This window comes from Alexandromys fortis, unplaced genomic scaffold, assembly GCF_014885135.2.
Source record: "Alexandromys fortis isolate MF-2015 unplaced genomic scaffold, M_Fortis_MF-2015_v1.1 scaffold_318, whole genome shotgun sequence".
In the NCBI taxonomy this organism is placed as follows: domain Eukaryota; kingdom Metazoa; phylum Chordata; class Mammalia; order Rodentia; family Cricetidae; genus Alexandromys; species Alexandromys fortis.
In genome coordinates this window covers 326,865-346,096 of record NW_026068194.1, presented here as the reverse complement: position 1 = coordinate 346,096, position 19,232 = coordinate 326,865, and the positions used below count along the sequence as shown (strand labels likewise).

The following is a 19,232-nucleotide window of genomic DNA, read 5'->3' as shown; positions in this document are numbered from 1 at the left end:
AAAAAAAAAAAAAAAAAAAAAAAAAAAAAAAAAAAGAGGTTGAAAAATGGAAAGGACTTCTCTTTACAGCTTGGAAGTACCAGGAAGATGGTGGGTTATAAACAAGAGGGTTCCTGTAGCTGCTGATGTCTGTGACAGCACAGGAGGCAGAGATGAGTCACCTCTAATCCACTCCTGAATGTAATGACAATCAATCTAAACACAGGAACTGGGAAAGTGGAAATCGTCATCACAGGCCTTGGAAGTTTCTATTTCTGGAGCACAGGTTCAATAACTCTGAATCACTCTGAATCAGTGTTCTGAAGGCGGGGAAAGTACATGCTTGTATTGGTGGGAGCTGCTAGAGGTTCAGAAATGGGCTGCATGACTACTAGTGACAGAAAGAGACTATATACGCAGGATGGACTGGCATATAGGAAAATTATCTGATAATCTTTTGTTATGTGTGTTAAGCCCCCCAGGCACAATATAATTGTACACTCTGGTCACCACAGGTACTTGTGATGAGAAGGGGGAGGGACTCAAAGCTCACAAGTCCTGCTTCCTTTCCCAACTTTCTTTCTTTCCTTCTTCCTTCCGTCTTTCCTTCCTTTCTTTTTTGTTTTCAAGACAGGGTTTCTCTGTGTAGCCCTGAACTCACTTTGTAGATTAGACTGGCCTTGAACTCACAGAGATCTGCCTGCCTCTGCCTCCAGAGTGCTGAGATTAAAGGTGTGCACCACCACCACCCGGCTTGTAAAGCTCTTTTTATTTTAATCAAACAACCCTCTCTCTTTTATTTTATTTATTTATTTATTTATTTATTTATTTATTTATTTATTTATTATGTATACAATATTTTGTCTGTGTGTATGCCGGCAGGCCAGAAGAGGGCACCAGACCCCATTACAGATGGTTGTAAGCCACCATGTGGTTGCTGGGAATTGAACTCAGGACCTTTGGAAGAGCAGACAATGCTCTTAACCGCTCTCCAGCCCCAAGCTCTTTTTAATGACACTTTCAAAATATTTTTTGCTTCTCACAAAATAAATAAACACTGAGGGGAAATCTGTAACCTTGTTTTAGGATCCATCATCCCAACAGCCTTGGGAAGAGCCACTTTTAATTTGTCCCTCCAACTTCTGGCCTCCATCTCCTTCACAGAAGGAGATCTCCCCTCCCCCCTTCTACTTTTCGTCTAATGCTTCTCTGCAATACAAAAGTTTCAGATGAGACTACTTCCTACGAGCCTGCTCAGGACTAGCAATGTGTTCAGATGTCTTTGGACTTTAAAACTGTCCTAATAGCCTCCTTTACCTATTTACGTCCCCCCAAAAGGCCTGGACAGGAAAACCTAGGCATTTGATTCCATACCCTCAGAATTCTTGGGGGATTCTATATAGGAAATACAAAAAACAGCATACAGTCTTCATCAAGTCTTATTCATGGGTATGTCTGAATATAACACAGCAAGAATTAGGAGGGCTTCATGTACTTAAACAGAGAAAACCATTGTTTGAGACCACCTGACTTCCTTTGTTGCCGCACAATACTATATAGTACCCTCCGTCACGCTTTTTTAGGCAGAGTTTCAAAAAGGAAAATAAGCTACTTGCTTCATGTTGAAGAAATACAATGAGAAGATAAACTGAACACCAAATCCATGGTTTCTGGTTTAAAATATTTTTATTATTAAAAAAGTACAGTAATCAGACAGAACAAGGTTGCTTAGTATTCAAGCACACACCCTGCCTGGAAGCTGCAGCAGGAGGTGCCCACTGAGCTACAACAGAGTAACCTCTGGGTGGCCATGCTTACTGAGACAATTCTCGAGAATCTTCAGGTACACAACAGACTTGGATATAAGAGAGTGCGCAACATCATACCTCTGAACAGGAACAAGTATAAAATAGAGTGAAAATAGGTGCTGCTCTAAAGCACTAAGGAGGCACAAACAGAAGAGTTATAGAGACTAATGCATAATATACTGTTTTATAATTTCTTTAAATAATGACAAAACTCCAATAAATCCCTTCACTGCAGGCTCCTTTCCCCACCACAAAAGTCAGTTTCTGGTACTGCTCTCCTGCTGTGACCTCCTGTCAAAACCAGGGTTGAACATCACTAGGGACTGTCTTCCCTTTTGATTCAGGAACACAATGAAAACAGCACTGTATACAACATAGTTATAAAAGTAACATCCAACACGGCTATTTGTACTGACCCCAGGAAACATCTACTGGAAGGGAAGGAGAATTTGTTAACAAAATAGTTATCTCTTCCCTTGTCCCCAACCCACCACCAGAAAAAAAGAAATGGAAAGTATTCCCCAGTGTTTGAAAACCACCTACATAATTTCCATTCTCTTCCGTCCACTCCCAACCCAACCGTCCCACCCCACTCCCCTCCTAGCTTTACTGTTCAATGTACAGTACACGCAGAAAGAGAAAGCTGAACTGATGAAACGGAACTGACCAAAGACTGAAAAGCTTTGAGAAATTGTCTTTGTGCTTCTGACAAAGTTATATGTAATGCAGTCCAACCAGAGTAAGAAAGGGAGAAAAATATCATTTCAAAACTATGTATTTTGCCTCTTATTATTTTAGGTCCTAATATGTTTCAAGTCTGGAAACTGTTGACAATCCCATAGTTACAGGATGTAAGGAAAGTGAGGGTAACAGAACAAACAATATTACTTCCAGTGGCCACTTTTCACTGATCTTTCTTATTGATTTAAATTTCTCTGTTTACTGATGAGGGCTATTCTCCTTTCCATAGGGTAAATATAGGGTACTCTAATTAGCATCATAGTAATGATTATAATACTTTCTTGCTCATTTAGAGATCACGCATCATATTTTTAAACATCTATTAATAAGAAGCCTCACAACACTCCTGTGAGGTAGATATGTGGATCCCCATTTTTAGATGGGTTAATAGAGGCACAGAGAGGTGATGTGACTTGCCTAAAAACTTGGGAAAATACAGAAGAGAGGCAAATCAGGGGACCACCCAGTTGTCAGAGATCCATTTTAGTAAGAAAAAGACAGTACTAAGTGTTTCTTTAAACTGGGCCCATGCAGTTGTCTTCCCACTCACACACAAGGGAAGATCAACAAGCTTCCTTGACTTACTCAAGGTTAGGTCAATCACCAGTGGTTTTTGCTTCATGTATGAGAAAGCATTTAGGGGCTAGAATAAAATTGAGAATACAGATAACTTTAGAATCTTGTAGACCATTCTGGTTCAAGGAGTTGTGAAGTTCTAAAAATGTTACTACCATAAGCACCGGGTTCTAGTTGGTTGATTTTTCTCATGGGTATAAGGAATAACACTTAAGTCTCTATTCATATGTATATAAACTAGACTTCAACAATTAGTAAATTACAGAAGGTGGATCTATGGTTCTCACTGTTAGCATGGAAGGCTATGGGGATAACTAAGGATTGTAGACAATGGTATGAATTCATATACAGATAATAAAGAAGATCACATATGGAAATGTTTATAGACACATGCATATATATAGCATAATATATATGCATATATTTCTATTGGCTGAAAAGCCTTGAGGAAATAATATCCCCAACGTAGCAAACACATATAGTGCACAGACCTTGGTTTCTGATATAATTCTTCAGTAAAAGGAATTAGAACTCATTGAAGAAATGCCTGATTATGAAAGTGTCCTCTACAAAACAAAAGCAAGATGAACCTGGAACATCTTACGACGCTAAACCTCAAGCACATGCTGAAAAACAAATGATGGGGTAGGTAAAAAAGACTTAGGAATTAATTGAGCTCCTAACAGTCAAAGCTACAATTTGGGCAACAAAATACAAGTAGCATTGGATTATAAAATAAACTATAAAATAAATATCAATGAGTCCATGTTGGCATAAATAATTATGAAAATAAATAAATGGGAAGGAGGTAAAGCTCCCATGCAGAAGAATTCCAAAGAATTTATGCATTGCTCTCAAGAACATGGTTCATAACTCACCATTTCCACATGTGTGGGCTGCACATAGTAACTTCCTTCCAAACAGTATAGCATAATAGGAAAAGGGGTCTATGTGAGAAATTTCACATATACTATCCCAGCCATGTGACTGAAGATAACATGAAGAATGATAAGCTACAGAAATATGATGTTATGAAAATAGTAACTCACTTGTGTGCTTGTTCAGGCCCAAATCCACTAACCTAGTCTTTTCATGAGAAAAATAGCAAATAAATTCCAACTGAAGAACATGCTCCCAAGGTCCTTGAGAGCAAGGAGACGCTGTCACAACTAAAGGAGCTGTGGCGATTAATACAATGCAGTATTCGGAAGGAGATACTAAAACAGGAAAAGGACAGCAGATGAAAACTAAGGGCGTCTGAATACAGCACTGACTGCAGTTAACATTAACGTATCGGTACTGTTCCACTAACTGTAACAAGTGTACCATACTAATGTACAATGTGCAGTGAACAGGAACTCTGCTCTACCTTCACATTTTTTTTTTATGAAAACCTAAGAGTTCCAACATGGAAAATTTATTTAAAAAGAAATTCTTTTTATAAACATTTGTGTTCTGCACATAAGGAACCCCACTAATTCATCAAACCAATTTATATTTTCTATATTTTACAATGGCAATTATCAATAGTTATGTTCAGCTGCCAAAATGTCTACAGGAGGAATTCCACTGTAATAAATTCCTGAATATTATTATCATCCCATTGAGATTTCCATATCTCAATGTAGGCAAATGTCATACTAACAATGCTTTGCTGTTGTAAGCCCGTTAAACTTAGTTGAAGCTCAGATGTTAACCAAGAGAGATGCATTTCATTTTCTTTCTGCTCCACCATCTAGCAAACATGCATGTGCTTTTGGTGCCGTAACTCTACACTGTACTGTGTTTGAATCTCTTTACTCTGTGAGAATTTCTTAATTATGACACATTTTTAAAGAATATGTTTGTAACGAGAAAGATTTTACCATTTTTGGAAAAAAGGGCAACAAGAACAGGGTTCAAATTGTTTCTTGACTAAAGACAACGAACCAAGCATTTGCACAGTCTATTATCACTCTGCAGAAATATATTTGAATAAAGGCTCAGAGATGCTAGGAACATCAACACTTAGGATCCTAATTTGATCACCCTTATGAGTACTATAATTTGATAGTGCTCATTTGTAAATATATGTCTCAATGTTAATATTGTAACTATATGTCTCAATATCCTGAAGTCTAAGGGGCATATGCCAATTCTGACCTCTGGAAAACAAATCTTAGGATCTAAAGTGGGAAAAAGGTAGGTAACCCTTCGGACTCTGTTCTATAATATTGTACCAACTACTCAATTATAAGCTTAAGCCCATGCATGGTAGTAATATACATTTATCAATCTGTCATACAATGTGGTCCCCATTAATAGACTGACCCTAGATATTTATTAGTGCTTTAGTAATTAGTATACATACAGCTTGGAACTTGCATACCCCAAGTCAGGAAAAATCCTATATGAAGATAATGATAACAGGAAAACCTACATGTCATCTTGAAAAACACAAGTAGGTCTTAACTTATGGAGATTTATGGCCTGGAAACAACAAGGTAAATAAAAAAAAACTATCAAAATATGAGACTAGAACCACTGTGTGCATGGCGTTAACTGGCATAAGCACATTCTACCTACTTTGTCCTCAACTATAGATGAATTTTGAGGATAACATATAAAATTGGACAAATATTGCAACCAATCACGTAATTTTTTTTCTTTAATTTGGTTTACTAGTGTGATCCCTGGGAGGAGTGTACAGGTCTGTAAGGCCTCAAGGAACTATCTGGAGAAAGAATTGAACCCGTATTTGCCTCATCTGGATAGAAGTAGACAGGACCCCTTCTAGATGGTAGAGTTCTAGGATTTAGATAGAAAGGACAGCCACAGGAGGTAGTAACCTAAAGTGTTCACGCTAGAACTTTCGAATATCTGCCAAGAAAAAAGGTTTAGTACAAAGACAACCTTTAGGCAAGAGGCTGCGTCCAATTCTACTGACACAGAGCCCCTCCCCTGTTTCCCAGGAGACGGGATATGCCACATGGAGGTAGATCTGAGGTCCAGGGCCAGGAACAGAGGGTTTTCTGCCCCAGAGAATATTAGGAACAGTCTGATTGGGCAACCAAATGTATATTATGCATCCTGCTGTTATGTCCAAAATAAAATGGTTTGGGGATTGATAGCAGTTCATATGTCAGTGTTGGAAAAACAATCTTTTCTATCTTACTAAAAACAGAAGGAGGAGAGCCAAAAAAAAAAATGGCACGAAGTAAACAAAATTCCTTTAGTGCAACCCCTCACCTCTGTATAACATGCTCAGTTTGTAATTTCTCAGGTAATCAGACGAATGGTTGCTTCATGTAAACAAAAGAATCAACAGTACAATGTAACCCATCGAGAGCGCCTTTGCAACAGGCTGCCCTTTGAATGAGGTTTGGGATTAACAGCAGTGCTAACACCTTATCCAAATAATTGCTCACAGGGTCCTCCCAGGTTTGCTTTTTCCTGTCATAGCCCAATACCCTTTCCTAGGATACTTCTCCCTATTGATCTGTCTTTCTGTGCTTTGAATATTTGTCCAAACTTAATCTAAAAAGAATGTAATTGTGCCATAAAACTTTTTCTAATAATTATAAAGGAGCATGAGGAGGAAGAGGAGGTCGAAAAAAATCCCTTCATTTCTTTGATGGACTTCAAAAAGGAAGGCTGGTATTGTCTGTAAACCAAACTGGTAAGAACAAGTAAAACTGGATCTACAAAACCTTTGGGGTTAGAATGAGACTCTGTATTTCAGACTCAATTCTCTGTAAATCTGACCAATTAACACCGTTATGCCCCTTGTACCTATGACTTTGAGAAAAAAAAAACCCTCATTTTAGGACATCACCAAGTGACTTTAAGTACTGGTTACAGTATATATATATATCTACATAGATATATAGATATATATGTCCATATATATCTATCTATATATATGGATAAAAGTTTTATAAAACAAGAGAAAAGGGGGGAGCAGCGGATATTTGTTCACAGCCTTGAGTTTGATTCCTGTTTTGTTTGTTATTGTAGGAAAAATGTCTATAACATAGCATGAGGGATCAGGGAGGGCAACCATGGGCGCCGCACTAGAATTCAACCCAGGAAGAGGTTGACAAAACTGAAGTCTGGACAGTGGAGAGGTGAAAGCAGAATATGAAGAGCCACATGGAGACCAGCTAACTGTTTCTCCAGTCTCATCAACCTGGCTCAGTAGGCTGTTCTAACCCCAATCACAGGGGCAAGTTGTAGTCAAAAGAGGCAAACACAGTCTCGACCTCAGCACACACTCAGGAGACCAGTGCAGCACGTCTGTTGTGGCCTGGGATATTCACATGGTGTCATGGCGCCGGCGGTGTAGGGACAAGTGGTCAGATCGAGAAAAACTGCGGTTGCAGTCTGTGCACCTGAACGGCTTGATGCCCGTGTGCTTACGGAAATGGCGAGTGAGCTCATCCGAGCGAGCAAACTTCCAGGAGCAGCCGTCCCAGGTGCATTTGTAAGGCTTCTCTCCTGCAGGGGGAATACGGCAAAATGAAGGTAATCAGCAAATGACTTGCTACCACAAACACAGCAGAATGCATGAGTTATATTTATATCAAAGCTCGAGTCCAAAAGTAAGACGATCACAGTAAAGGGGTACTCTCATTCACCTTTTTAATTAGTTAGCTTAACAAATAAACATCATATTGCTCGTCTTCTACAAGTTTCAAAATACGCAGACACTGTGGACTGGTTAAATCTAGCTGATTAGCATATGCATTACTTCACACACTGCCTTTTGTAGTGAGGATACTTAAAAATCTACTCGACTACACAGTGCTGTTTGCAGAAGGTCTAAACTTAGGTTGAGACAGTAAAGTGGAGAGAAACAGTCTTTGAATCCTGCTTCTACCACACTAACCTACAGTACACAGTCACCTTGCCCTGGCCAAGTGTATTTTCTCAAATCTAAACAGAAGCAGAAATATCTCACAAGGTTGTTCAAAACATTTTAAAAGGTAGGCAGTGGAGGCTAGACATAGGAAAGCCTGCCGGCACCCCTAGCACTCAAGAGGGAGAGGCAGGAGGAACAAGATTACAAGTTTGAGGCCAGGCTAGTCTACATAGTGAGTTCCAGGCTATGCAAGGATATATAGTGAGGTACTCTCTCAAAAAGAACAAAAAAGAAAAAAAAATTAGCTTGCTAGTACAAACTGTATTCCCCGAGCTGTGACCAAATGCCTGGCAAGAAGCAAGCTAGGGAAGAAAGGATTTATTCTGGGTCATGGTTTGTAGGCATGCAGTTCATTAAGGCAAAGTAGACATGGTGGCAGGAGGCTCCATCATGTCAGGTGCTCGGTTCAGTGTGTACTCACATCTCTGCAGATCAGGAAGCAGAAAGAGGCAAGTCGGGCTGGGCTGTAAGCCTACCTCCCAGAGATTCACTTTCTACAGCCAAGCCCCAACTGCCAAGCTTCCACAACCTCCCCCAAATAGCACACACAAGCAGCTGGGGGCCAAGTTTTCAAACACAGGAGCCTGTAGGCGGAATTTGACATGCAAACTGTAACACAAATCCAGGTGGCTGCCACTTTCTACGCGACTACTTGAGTCTAGCTATAGTCTTTCATCGGATACTTCCTAATGGCTGATCTGAAATATCCATCGACAACAAGAGCACGTGATTCAATGGAAAGAGCACTCAGATGAAGCTTGCTTGCTCCTCTGTCCGGTCATAAACTCCTCCATGGAGAGGAATGGGGAGAGCTATCAAGCTCCGTGCTCTGAATCTTAAGGTTAAAACTGGATTATCTACAGGACATGTGTAACCAGGAAAGGAAAAAGATGGAAAAAAGGAGTACAGGAAGAACTACCAAAGCACAATCCCATTATATGCATGGGTCATATACCACACACTTATACACTCAGGATAAAGGAAACATCAACACATTGAAACAGAAATTATAGGAAAAGTATCAACAATAGGAAAAGTGAAGATGAAGGATGGTAGGAGACTTTTTTTTACAACTTTTTGTACTGTTTGAATACTTTAAAATCAGGCTGTAGACATATATAACATATATGATAGACATCATATATATTATAACAAAAAAAATAAGCCAGGACTGGGAGTGAACACCTGCAATCCTAGTACTAAGGAAAGTGAGGTAGGAGGTTCAAGAATTTGAGGCTAGTCTGTGTTCCTAAGTGAGAAGGTATTGCAGAAGTTAATGAGTTGGGGCTGGAGAGATGGCTCAGTGGTTCTGAGCACTGGCTGCTCTACCAAAGGATCTAGGCTCAATTCTCTGCACCCATATGGTGACTCACTAACATCAGTAACTCCAGTGCCAGGGGATCTGGTGTCTCCATGCCTCTTTCTAGCCTCTGTGGCACTGGGCACACACGTGGTACACAGGCATACAGGGGAAACACCCATGCACATACAATAAACATAAATAAATCTTTTTTTTTCAAAATACCATTTCTCTGTGTAGCCCTGGCTGTCCTGAAATTCATACTGTAGAACAGGCTGGTCTCAAACTCAGAGAGATCCTCCTGCCTCTGCCCCCTGAGTGCTGGGATTAAAGGTGTACATAACTACCACTCAGGCAAAACTTTATTTTAATTAAAGGAAGTATGCTATGTGAACAAATACACATTAACTGTGGATAAACGCAGATCACAAATCATAGTAATATTTGTTTTTTTCCTTTATATGCTTCTCTGTTTCTCATCTACTAGAATGAGTATTATTTTATAATAAAAGACAATAAATAAAGCAGACACAGAATGTATTAGGATTCTAACAGTCTTTGCTCTTCTATCCCTCTTTTCCCCATTATACAATTTCTGAGGCATTTGCTTTGTGCTGTTTTAAAGTCTGGTGGCAATCAGATTTGCATCTTCTCTTTTAACTTACTGCTTGCCGCCTACTAACCCTCTCGAGTGTTCACTAATTACTTAGTAGATCATGGGCGACAGAATTAAATCTGGTCTGTCTCACAGGTTTGGAGCATTACCAGGAAACGATTTGGTTGATTAAAGATGTTAGTTACTGATCATTTCAGTATTCAGAAATTGCTGCATTAGCCTCTAAGAAGAATAGCACACAGCTGGAAGCATTGAAGACGAAAGACAATCTGGGTGTAGGGTACACACCTTTTATCTCAGAACCACAAGACTGCACAGGGAGACCTCTGAGTTCAAAGCCAGCCTGGCCTATATAGTGAGTTCTAGGCTAGGCAGTGCTACCCTGTCTATCTCTTTCACCAAACAAGAGACTGGTAGGTTATGCAAGATTATTAAGATCTAGAAAGAACAACAGGATCTCAGAGAATGTAGGAAGTGCAAATGAGTTTTTTTTTTTTACTTTTATTCAACATAGTAGTAGCCCATCTCCACATTCCACAACAGTTTTGCTATGTATAGACTTTATCGTAACTGCTCAAGGATTTCTCTTAGGAGATCCTATTTTCACTACACCCAGATGAATAATAACCAACGTGTTAAGGTAGTGCCACCGTGTGGCAATCTGAGCTCACTGCTAGAACACTCAGATGCAAAATAGTTCAGGACCAAGTCCCTTTTTCTATTTCAAGATCTTTGCCTTTTATTGTGGTTAATGAAGCTTTTGTTCAAGTTAAGGTCAGTGTCATCTAGACACCAAAACTTGAAGACACATTAAAAAAAAGAAAGCAAACAAGGTACAGGACAACAGTCTTGATGAACACAGACACAAAAATCATCAATAAATTATTTTCAACTCAATTAAACAGCATATCAAAAATAAGCCATAGTTAACTTGATTAAATTCTGGTGTGCCAGGATGGATCAACATACACAAATCAATAAATGTAACATAGTACATAGATAGGATCAAAGATAAATATGCCATGATAATCTCCAAAAATGCAGGACAGGACTCTGATACAGTTCAACATATAGTCATAATATAAGCCTTGAGGAAATTAAGAATAGGAGGATCACACCCCAACATGATAAAGACTATCAGCAAGTCGATAGCCAGCATAATATAGAATGAGGACAAACCGGAAGCATTTCTTGTACAATAAAAAAAAAAACAAGGCAAAGATGTCATAATCCATACTCCCTTTAAATACAGTGCTTGAAATTTTATGCACAGCAATAAAACAAAATGAGAGAGAGAGAGAACACTGAGATGGTCTTCTTCACTTGGTAAAGGTGCTTGCTGCCAAGCCTGACAAACTGAGTTTTATTTTTCTAGTAATAAAAATACAGGTGATACTCAAAAGGAAGCAAAAATAAAAGCAGAACCCGATACTGAGTAGATACCGTTATGACTGTTCTGTGTCCCTTTATTGTCACTTCATTAGCTCTATGCTGTAAACAGTGAACCTGAATGGCTTTCTAAACCCCTTTCCAGCACCGCCATGACTCTGGTTCTTACAAACTATATAATAAAATGATGTTGAAAATGTATGCGCACTGCAGTCTTTTAATTTTATTTTCTTTACCTTCCTTCCTTTCTTCCTTTCTTTTTGTTTTTTTTGTTTTTTTTTTTTTTTTTTTTTAAGACAGGATTTCTCTGTGTAATAGTTCTGCTGTCCTGGAACTCACTCTGTAGACCAGGCTGGCCTCAAACTCTCTGCCTCCTGAGTGCTGGGATTAAAGGTGTGTGCTATCACTTCCTGGGTCACTTGAAATTGATATGGATGTACAAAAGACCTAAATAGCCAAAACAATCTTAAACAAAATGTTTATGATATTAATGATGAAGGTATTTCAAAATACACTACAGAGCAATAGTAACAACAACAACAAAAAAAAACAGTGCTGGTAAAAAAAATTAGACACATAAACCAATGGAATAGAATAAAGAACCTAGAAATAAACCCACATGTCTACAGCCATTAAATTCTTGACAAAAGAAAAAAAATATGTTTTGGTACAAAATAACCCCAAGAGGTTATGTGGGCCTATGTGTTGATGACTTGTCCCTAGTTGGTAATGCTAGAAGTGACTGGATTGTGAGGGTTATAATCAATGCTTAACCCATTGACGCTCTTAAAACTTTACATTATTCATAAGTGATGGAAAACACAAGACAGCGCCTGCATAGAGGATGGGAGCATGAAGATATATATACACAGAAAGCATATCTTGTTCATGGCCCTTCTTTGTTCATCTGTGTCTCTTGTACACCACCATGTGGTGAGCCACTCTCTTCCCTGACATGTTTTCTCCACAATGTTCTGCTTCACCAGAAGCAACAGAGGCAGGTGGCCACACACTAAAACTAGAAACAAAAATATAATTTTCTCTTTAAAGTTGATTTGCTCAGCCAGGTGGTGGTGGTGCACACCTCTAATTCCAGCACTTGGGAGGCAGAGACACTTGGATCTCTGTGAGTTTGAGGCCAGTCTGGTCTACAGAATGAGTTCTAGGACAGGCTCCACAACTACTGGGAAACCCTGTCTTGAAAAACCAAAAGAAAAAAAAAGTTGACTTGCTTAAATATTTAGTTACAATGAGGAGAAGTATCTAATGCACACATATTGGGGAAGATCATCTGTGACAATAACTGGCGCTAAGAAAACTAGATACCCACATGGGAAGCATTGAAAATATATCCCTATTTCTCACTAAACAAAACTAAACTCACAATGGCATAGAAACTAATGTCAGAACCATAATTTTGAAACTTAGAGGAAAATATGTAAAATACTTCAATGACTCTAAGAGCTCAGGAAATAAACTCAAGATGGGGTGAAAAATTAAAATGCATCTGCAGAATAAAGAAATAATCAGCAAAAGACACAACCAATAACGTGAGAGAAAAATCTCTGCTAGCTGCGCAGAAGAGAGAAGATTAGTATCCAAAATATGCAAAGAACTCAATATGATAGCAAATGAGTAATTCACTCACTAAATGGGAAAATGATGTGGACACTCACTACTGAAAAGAAGAAGTACAAATGTTCCAGTAAATACATGAAAATATGCTTGGTTTTCAGCCATCGCAGACACATAAAAGGAACCCGTATGCTACCCTAGCCTAGTCAGAATAGCTAGCATAATAAATAAACAAATATAGCACACTACGGTAAGAAGAATATGGAGAAAAAAAGATTCCTGGTATACTGAGGGTAGAAAAGTAAACTAGTACACAGAAAACAGTATGGAGAATCCTTAAGCAAAACTCAAAAATATGATGGGTTTGGTATTGGATACTTAGAATCCCAGCACTTGGGAGATGAAGGGCAAAAGTATTAGAAATTCAAGGTCAGTCTCAGTTACATAGCAAGTTTGAGGCCAGGGGTGGCTACATGATATCCCATTTCAAAAAAAAAAGTGAACAACAAAAGAAAACAAAACAAAAGCTCAAAGGGGCTGGTGATGTAGCTAAGTTAGTAGAGTGCTTATACCATGCATGATGCCCTGGACCTATTGACTACATGGCACTGCAAAACTAGGCACAGCAGCACATTCATTTGGACGGTACGAGGCTTTCTGTTTTGCTAGACTGTTCTTGGTGTTAGGATAAGAACAATAGGATGAAAACCCGTACGTGATCTTCTCTTCCTTGTAGTTTTTCTCTCTCCTTCTAGCCTCCTCTATGTATGCAGGTGTGTGCTGGAGCTGGAACTGTGGGGGGGGGGGGGCGAGGGACAGACCTGTATGGATTCTGCGGTGAGCTTTCAGGTGAGAGCTTTTGGTGTACACTTTGCTGCATCCGGCAAAGTCACACTGGTGAATCCGTCTTCTCTTTAAGTCGAGAGAGTCTTCTCCCTGCATTTGGGCCATCGTTGCTGGTCTAAGGAAAGGAAGAAAGATTAGACTAATTACAGTGGTGGGATTTCAGACCATTTTATCATTTATGCAAATTTAATGCTAGCTCCCAAAGAGAAGAAATAGCTGGAAGAATGTAAGCAATTCTTTCAACTAGGCCAGTCTGCTTAGGAAATGCAACTCACTGAGAAAGCACTGGAGGTGGTAATTTTTCTTTGAGTAGCTACGATGTCAAACAGTGTGAACATTTCACTTCAACATGTGCCATTATCATGCTTAACAAAATGTATTTTTCATATAACATGTTTGCTCATGAAAGAGATAGCTTGATAGAGGAAGCCATTATGGGGTTAGGGAGAAACTGGTGCTAGGGAAATTCCCAGAAATCCTCAAGGATGACCCCAGCTAAGACTCCTAGCGATAGTGGAGAGGATGCCTGAGTTGGCCTTTCCCTGTAATCAGATTGATGACAACCTTAATTGTCATCATAGAACCTTCATCCAGTAACTGATGGAAGCAGATGCAGAGATCCACAACCAAGCACCAAGCCAAGTTCCTGGAGTCCAGTGGAAGAGGGAGGGGAGATTACATGAGCAAGGCAGGTCAAGATTATGAAGGGGAAATCTACAGAGACAGCTGACCTGAGCTTGTGGGGGCTCACACACTCTAGACCAACAGGTGGGGGAGCCTGCATAGGACCAAACTAGACCCTCTACATGGGGGTGACAGTTATGTAACTTGGTCTGTTTGAGGGGCCCCTGGCAGTGGGACCAGGATCGATCTCTGGTGCATGAGCTGGCTTTCTGGAGCCCATTCCCTATGGTGGAATGATGCCTTGCTCAGTCTTGATGCAGTGGGGAGGGGCTTGGTCCTGCCTCAACTTAATGTGCCAGACTCTGCTAACTCCACATGGGAGGCCTGACCCTGTCTGAGGAGTGAATGGTGGGTGGGTTGTGGAAAAGGTGGGGGGGAAGGAGCAGGAGGAGGAGGAGGAGGAGGGAGAACTGTGGTTGGTAAGTAAAATGAATAAAACATTTAAAACAAAAAATTAAAAAAAAATCATGGTTGCTTAATGCAAGCTAATTGCTTCCAATTCCTTTCAAGATTAGAAAGCCCGGCTATTAGAGAAAAACACTACAAAAGTACACACACTTATATAGTTCTTGGGGAAAGCAGTTAGCTTATACTTCGTTTTCCTCAATCTTTTACTGCTGTGTTCTGTTAATTCTAACTCTATACATGCATGCGTGTGTGTGCACACGTGCACACACATACACACACGTGCGCACTTTAAGTACTTACTCTTGCTGCAATCCCTGCAGACTATGTAAGGCTGAAGATCCGCTCTCAATTGCACTCTCATCACTATCACTTGGAAACTCCAGTGGAGACATGGAGGTGGGGTCAACTTTGACTAAAAACAAAGAAAGGGAGTAACTATAGACCAGGATGTGTGCACCGCTACAGTTATTTTCACCTTGACAATTATTTTCAGGATCCCCACATTAAGAAGTAGAAGATAGAAAAATCTTCGAAAAAAAGAGGAGGAAGGCAGTAACTACTAAACAATTTTTTAGCATAAGAAAGGACAGAGGTGTCTCTGAAGGAAGGGTAGCAATGGCTGTCCTCCCATCACCAGAATGTGAATTTCTCCAGGACACGATCTAAGTATGATGTATCCGTCCCTCTACCTCCAGCTCCAGGGAAAGGGTCTACAGGAAAGATGGGTTCCATGTATTTTTGAGACACTGAAGTCTCTGAAGAGTTCCCTGACTGTCTTGAGAGAGTTCCTAGGATTATCCCAATAATTACAACACTCAAAGCTGATTGTAAAATTACACACACGGTGATGGCAAATATTTCAGACCATGTTAGAAGCAACGGATTTTCTTTTATCGTTTCTGATTATGAACAAAAATCAACATAATTCTGGAGAAGGAACTGTTGTTGAGGACAATGAAAGACGGGGTTTAATTTATACGTTCTGAATTCTGAGCTCACTCCAAAAGTTAAATAAGATAGGCCTGGTGAAACAGACCTGTAACCCCAGCTACTGATGGAGAAGAATCACAATTCAACAACTGCTAGGGTAATTTGTGTTAAACCAGTCTGAGTAAATTCTTGAAACTGTTATCTCAAAAAAAAAAAAAGGGTTTATTTTTAATCAAAAAGAAGGCTGGGGGTATAGTTCAGTAGAAGAGTACTAGGAGTACCACAAAGCATAAATAAATAGATAGATGATAGCATAGGAAACCCTTCCAAGCAAATTTTCCATCTTATTTGTTCAACAAATGATCTGTAGGTAAGTACTAGGGAGCCCTGTGCCGGGTGTCCCTGGAGAGGTGCAGAGTCCCATCATAAAGTCTTCATGTAGGAAAAATGGCCTCATACTCTTGAAATCAAATAAAATCTTCAAAGCAATAAAATCTTAAAAGGAAGGTCACAGACGTCAAAGAAAGGGCTGCCCAGGAAACGTGGCTATATTGCCGAGACTTTTCTATAGAGAACAGGGACGGTGTGGTGAGACACCCCCGAGATCGGCTAAGTTACGGCACTGGGAGGAATAGTGAGTTTTCTAACAAAGCGTTCCTAACGGCACAGATAGCAAATAGCGCAGTAATCTGGGAAGGCCCAGGATGAACAAGGTCTTACTGAGTGCATTTTTTTAAATTTAGTTTGCAATTTAACTCAGAGTTCAAATTTTGCATTTTCTTTTAAAATAGCACTACTTTTAAATATAGTGATTTAAATTATTTATTATCAAATAAAACAAAGATTCTAGGAAGACACGTGATATTTCACTCAAGAATATGCATCTTTGTTTGAGAAACATGTTCTATCTAACAGAGATCAATTATAGGTTCTTTTGTGACAAGGTCTCCTTGTCACAAGTTCCTTGCCACAGTGTGGCCTGGAGCTTGCAGTCCAAGGTTAGTCTGGGACTCTCCTACCCCAGCCTCTCAAGTGCTGACATTACAGATATGTGCCAAGACACATGGCTCATTATACATTCTTCAGCATTATATAGAAATTATGTTAGAACCACTTTTTAAAAAAAATGATAATTAAAAAAAATCTCCTTTGAGACAGTGTCCCTCCCAATTGGAAGAGGTGAAAAGAGACAAGACAGAGTGACTGAGAAAGCAAGTTCTCTGACTATAAGAAGCTGTAAACCCTGCACTCACCTGAGCCAGCATTTTTGCCGTCCCCGCCAATGAGTGGGACAGTAATAGCGGCAGGACTCCCGTCTGCAGGCAGACTGGTATAGACCATAGGCAAAGACTGCACCACCAGTGGGATTGTTTTTAGTCCACCCATCTTATTTGGCAAACTGACTGAGGGGATGGTGTGAATCACATGTAAAATGGGCTGGCCCGCCGTCCCCTGAGAGGACGCCAGGATAGAGCCTGGAGTGAGAACGGTAGGAATGGCCGGCGAAGGGCCTGTGTCAGATGAAGTGGGCATCGCCATGGCCTGGGCTGCAGACGGTGGCTTGGGAGGCCGTATTGGAGCTTGCAGCATGCTAGCAGGCTGGAGAGGAGCCTTCGGCTTGTGAAAGGAGAGGTCAACTGGTTCCACCTGGGGCAGGTTGAAATCACTAGCCAGGAGCTCTTCTGGAGGCTCGATCTTGATATCATTAAACAGGGCTGGGTGCTCCATTGGGCTGGCATCCAGGAGCGGGGAAGAAGTCATATTACTTCTGTGTGCTGTCACAGAGGGATCTCTGATCTGAACAGGGCCAGTGACCTAAAATAAATGAATATGAGGTGAGACAGCCACTGTTAGTATTCTACAGAGACACAGGAACAATGAAAGAAAGAAATCTCTACACTCATAGAAAAGATACATCAGATTGAAAGAAATGAGACCGTAATACACTACAGAATAAAAAGGAAAGAAAATGGTACTATGCACCAGTGTTAAGTACTGACACTACCGTATCGTGCAATTGATAAAAATCCTTTAATTAAAATTTCATGGCCGAGCAGTGGTGGCAAACGCCTTTAATCCCAGCATTTGGGAGGCAGGGGCAAGCAGATCTCTGTGAGTTCAGGGCCAGCCTGGTCTACAATAGCTAATTCCAGGACAGCCAGGGCTGTTACACAGAGAAACCCTGTCTCAAAAAAAATTCACAATCATAGAGCTAAAATGAAATTCAATTTTAACTCAAAAAAATCCAATAAAAGGATGTTCATTTAGAAAATAGCTCTTGAAAAAAAGAGCAGAAACCATTTACACAATGGTCCTGCAAAGGCAATGTTCTAAGTCCAGTGATAGCAGTTATGAGTAAGACACAGCAATGCTATTCTTAACTTACTTATGAATAAGGCACAGCTAAGTATATACTAACTAGAATGTTAGAATGAGTACCTTGCAAGTCATACTGAAATAAGTAACGTGACATATAAACAAGATGCTTCAGAGAAACGAGGAAGTAGATGTAGCACAGTGGTACATCATTTGCCTAGCAAAATCAAAGTAATAGGTTCCACTTCCAACACGGAAAAGATTTGCTTGGGGGTGGGGGGTAATCTGTTCTATCTAGACAGGGAAGGCTTTAAGGAGAAGGTCACATTTTAGGTGAGTCAGAGAATTAATAGGCTTTCCCAAGGAGAGAAAAGAGGTAAGAAGAGCACTTCTATTAGCAATGGTGTGTTAGTAGATAATAGGCACAGGAAATATGATACAGGGTAATTAGTTGAATTTACATGCAATGTCAAATTTTGTAAGTTCTAAAATGTGGAATAATTAAAAATTAAATGCACATCTATCTATAATCCCATCAGTTGGGAAGTTGAGGCAGCAGAGTCTGAGGTGAGAGGACTATGAGATACACAGTGACTTGGCCTACATGCATACACACAAGCACACGCATACATGCACGCAGACACACAGAGATAGAGATAGAGAGAGAGAGAGAGAGAGAGAGAGAGAGAGAGAGAGAGAGAGAAATGCAGAAACCCAGGCAAAGACATTTGCACCCCCACGGTCACTGCAGCTGTTTTTACAAAAGCTAGGACATGGATGAACTCTGCCTAGCAATTGATAAGAGGATAAAGAAAACACGACAAATACACTCAATAGAATAGTATTCATCCTCAAAAGGAATAAGATCCTGTTATCAGTTCAACATGGATGGAACTGGAGATCTTTATTTTAAGGAAAACAATGGAGGCACAGAAACACAAGTATCACATGATCCTATTCATGTGCGGAAGCTTTAAATAAACTCAATTTGCACAAATTGGGAACAGAAAAATTGACTACCAGAGCTTAGGGACAATGGAAGGAAGATGGGCAAAGAATGATCAATACGAACCAAGCTATGGTTTAATAAGCAAAGAACCCTGGAATCTTATCCCACAGCCTCCTGTGTGGCTACATATGACATTGGGCTAGAGAGACGGCTCA

At 40.0% G+C, this 19,232-nt stretch overlaps 1 protein-coding gene across 6 annotated transcripts in view; it reads right to left on the bottom strand.

Annotated features, from left to right (window-relative positions):
• Positions 1-1,652: 1,652 nt before the first annotated feature.
• The window catches only part of Klf8 (KLF transcription factor 8), a 155,281-nt gene continuing 137,701 nt past the window's right edge, over positions 1,653-19,232 (bottom strand). For all 6 annotated transcript variants that reach the window (XM_050129674.1, XM_050129673.1, XM_050129676.1 and 3 more), the window contains 4 exons: positions 17,006-17,567; positions 15,123-15,234; positions 13,706-13,845; positions 1,653-7,580 (listed from right to left, as the gene is read on the bottom strand). In XM_050129674.1, the coding sequence (XP_049985631.1) occupies positions 7,399-7,580; positions 13,706-13,845; positions 15,123-15,234; positions 17,006-17,567 (996 nt within the window). In that variant the 3' untranslated portion in view covers positions 1,653-7,398. The remainder of the gene's footprint in view (positions 7,581-13,705; positions 13,846-15,122; positions 15,235-17,005; positions 17,568-19,232) is intronic.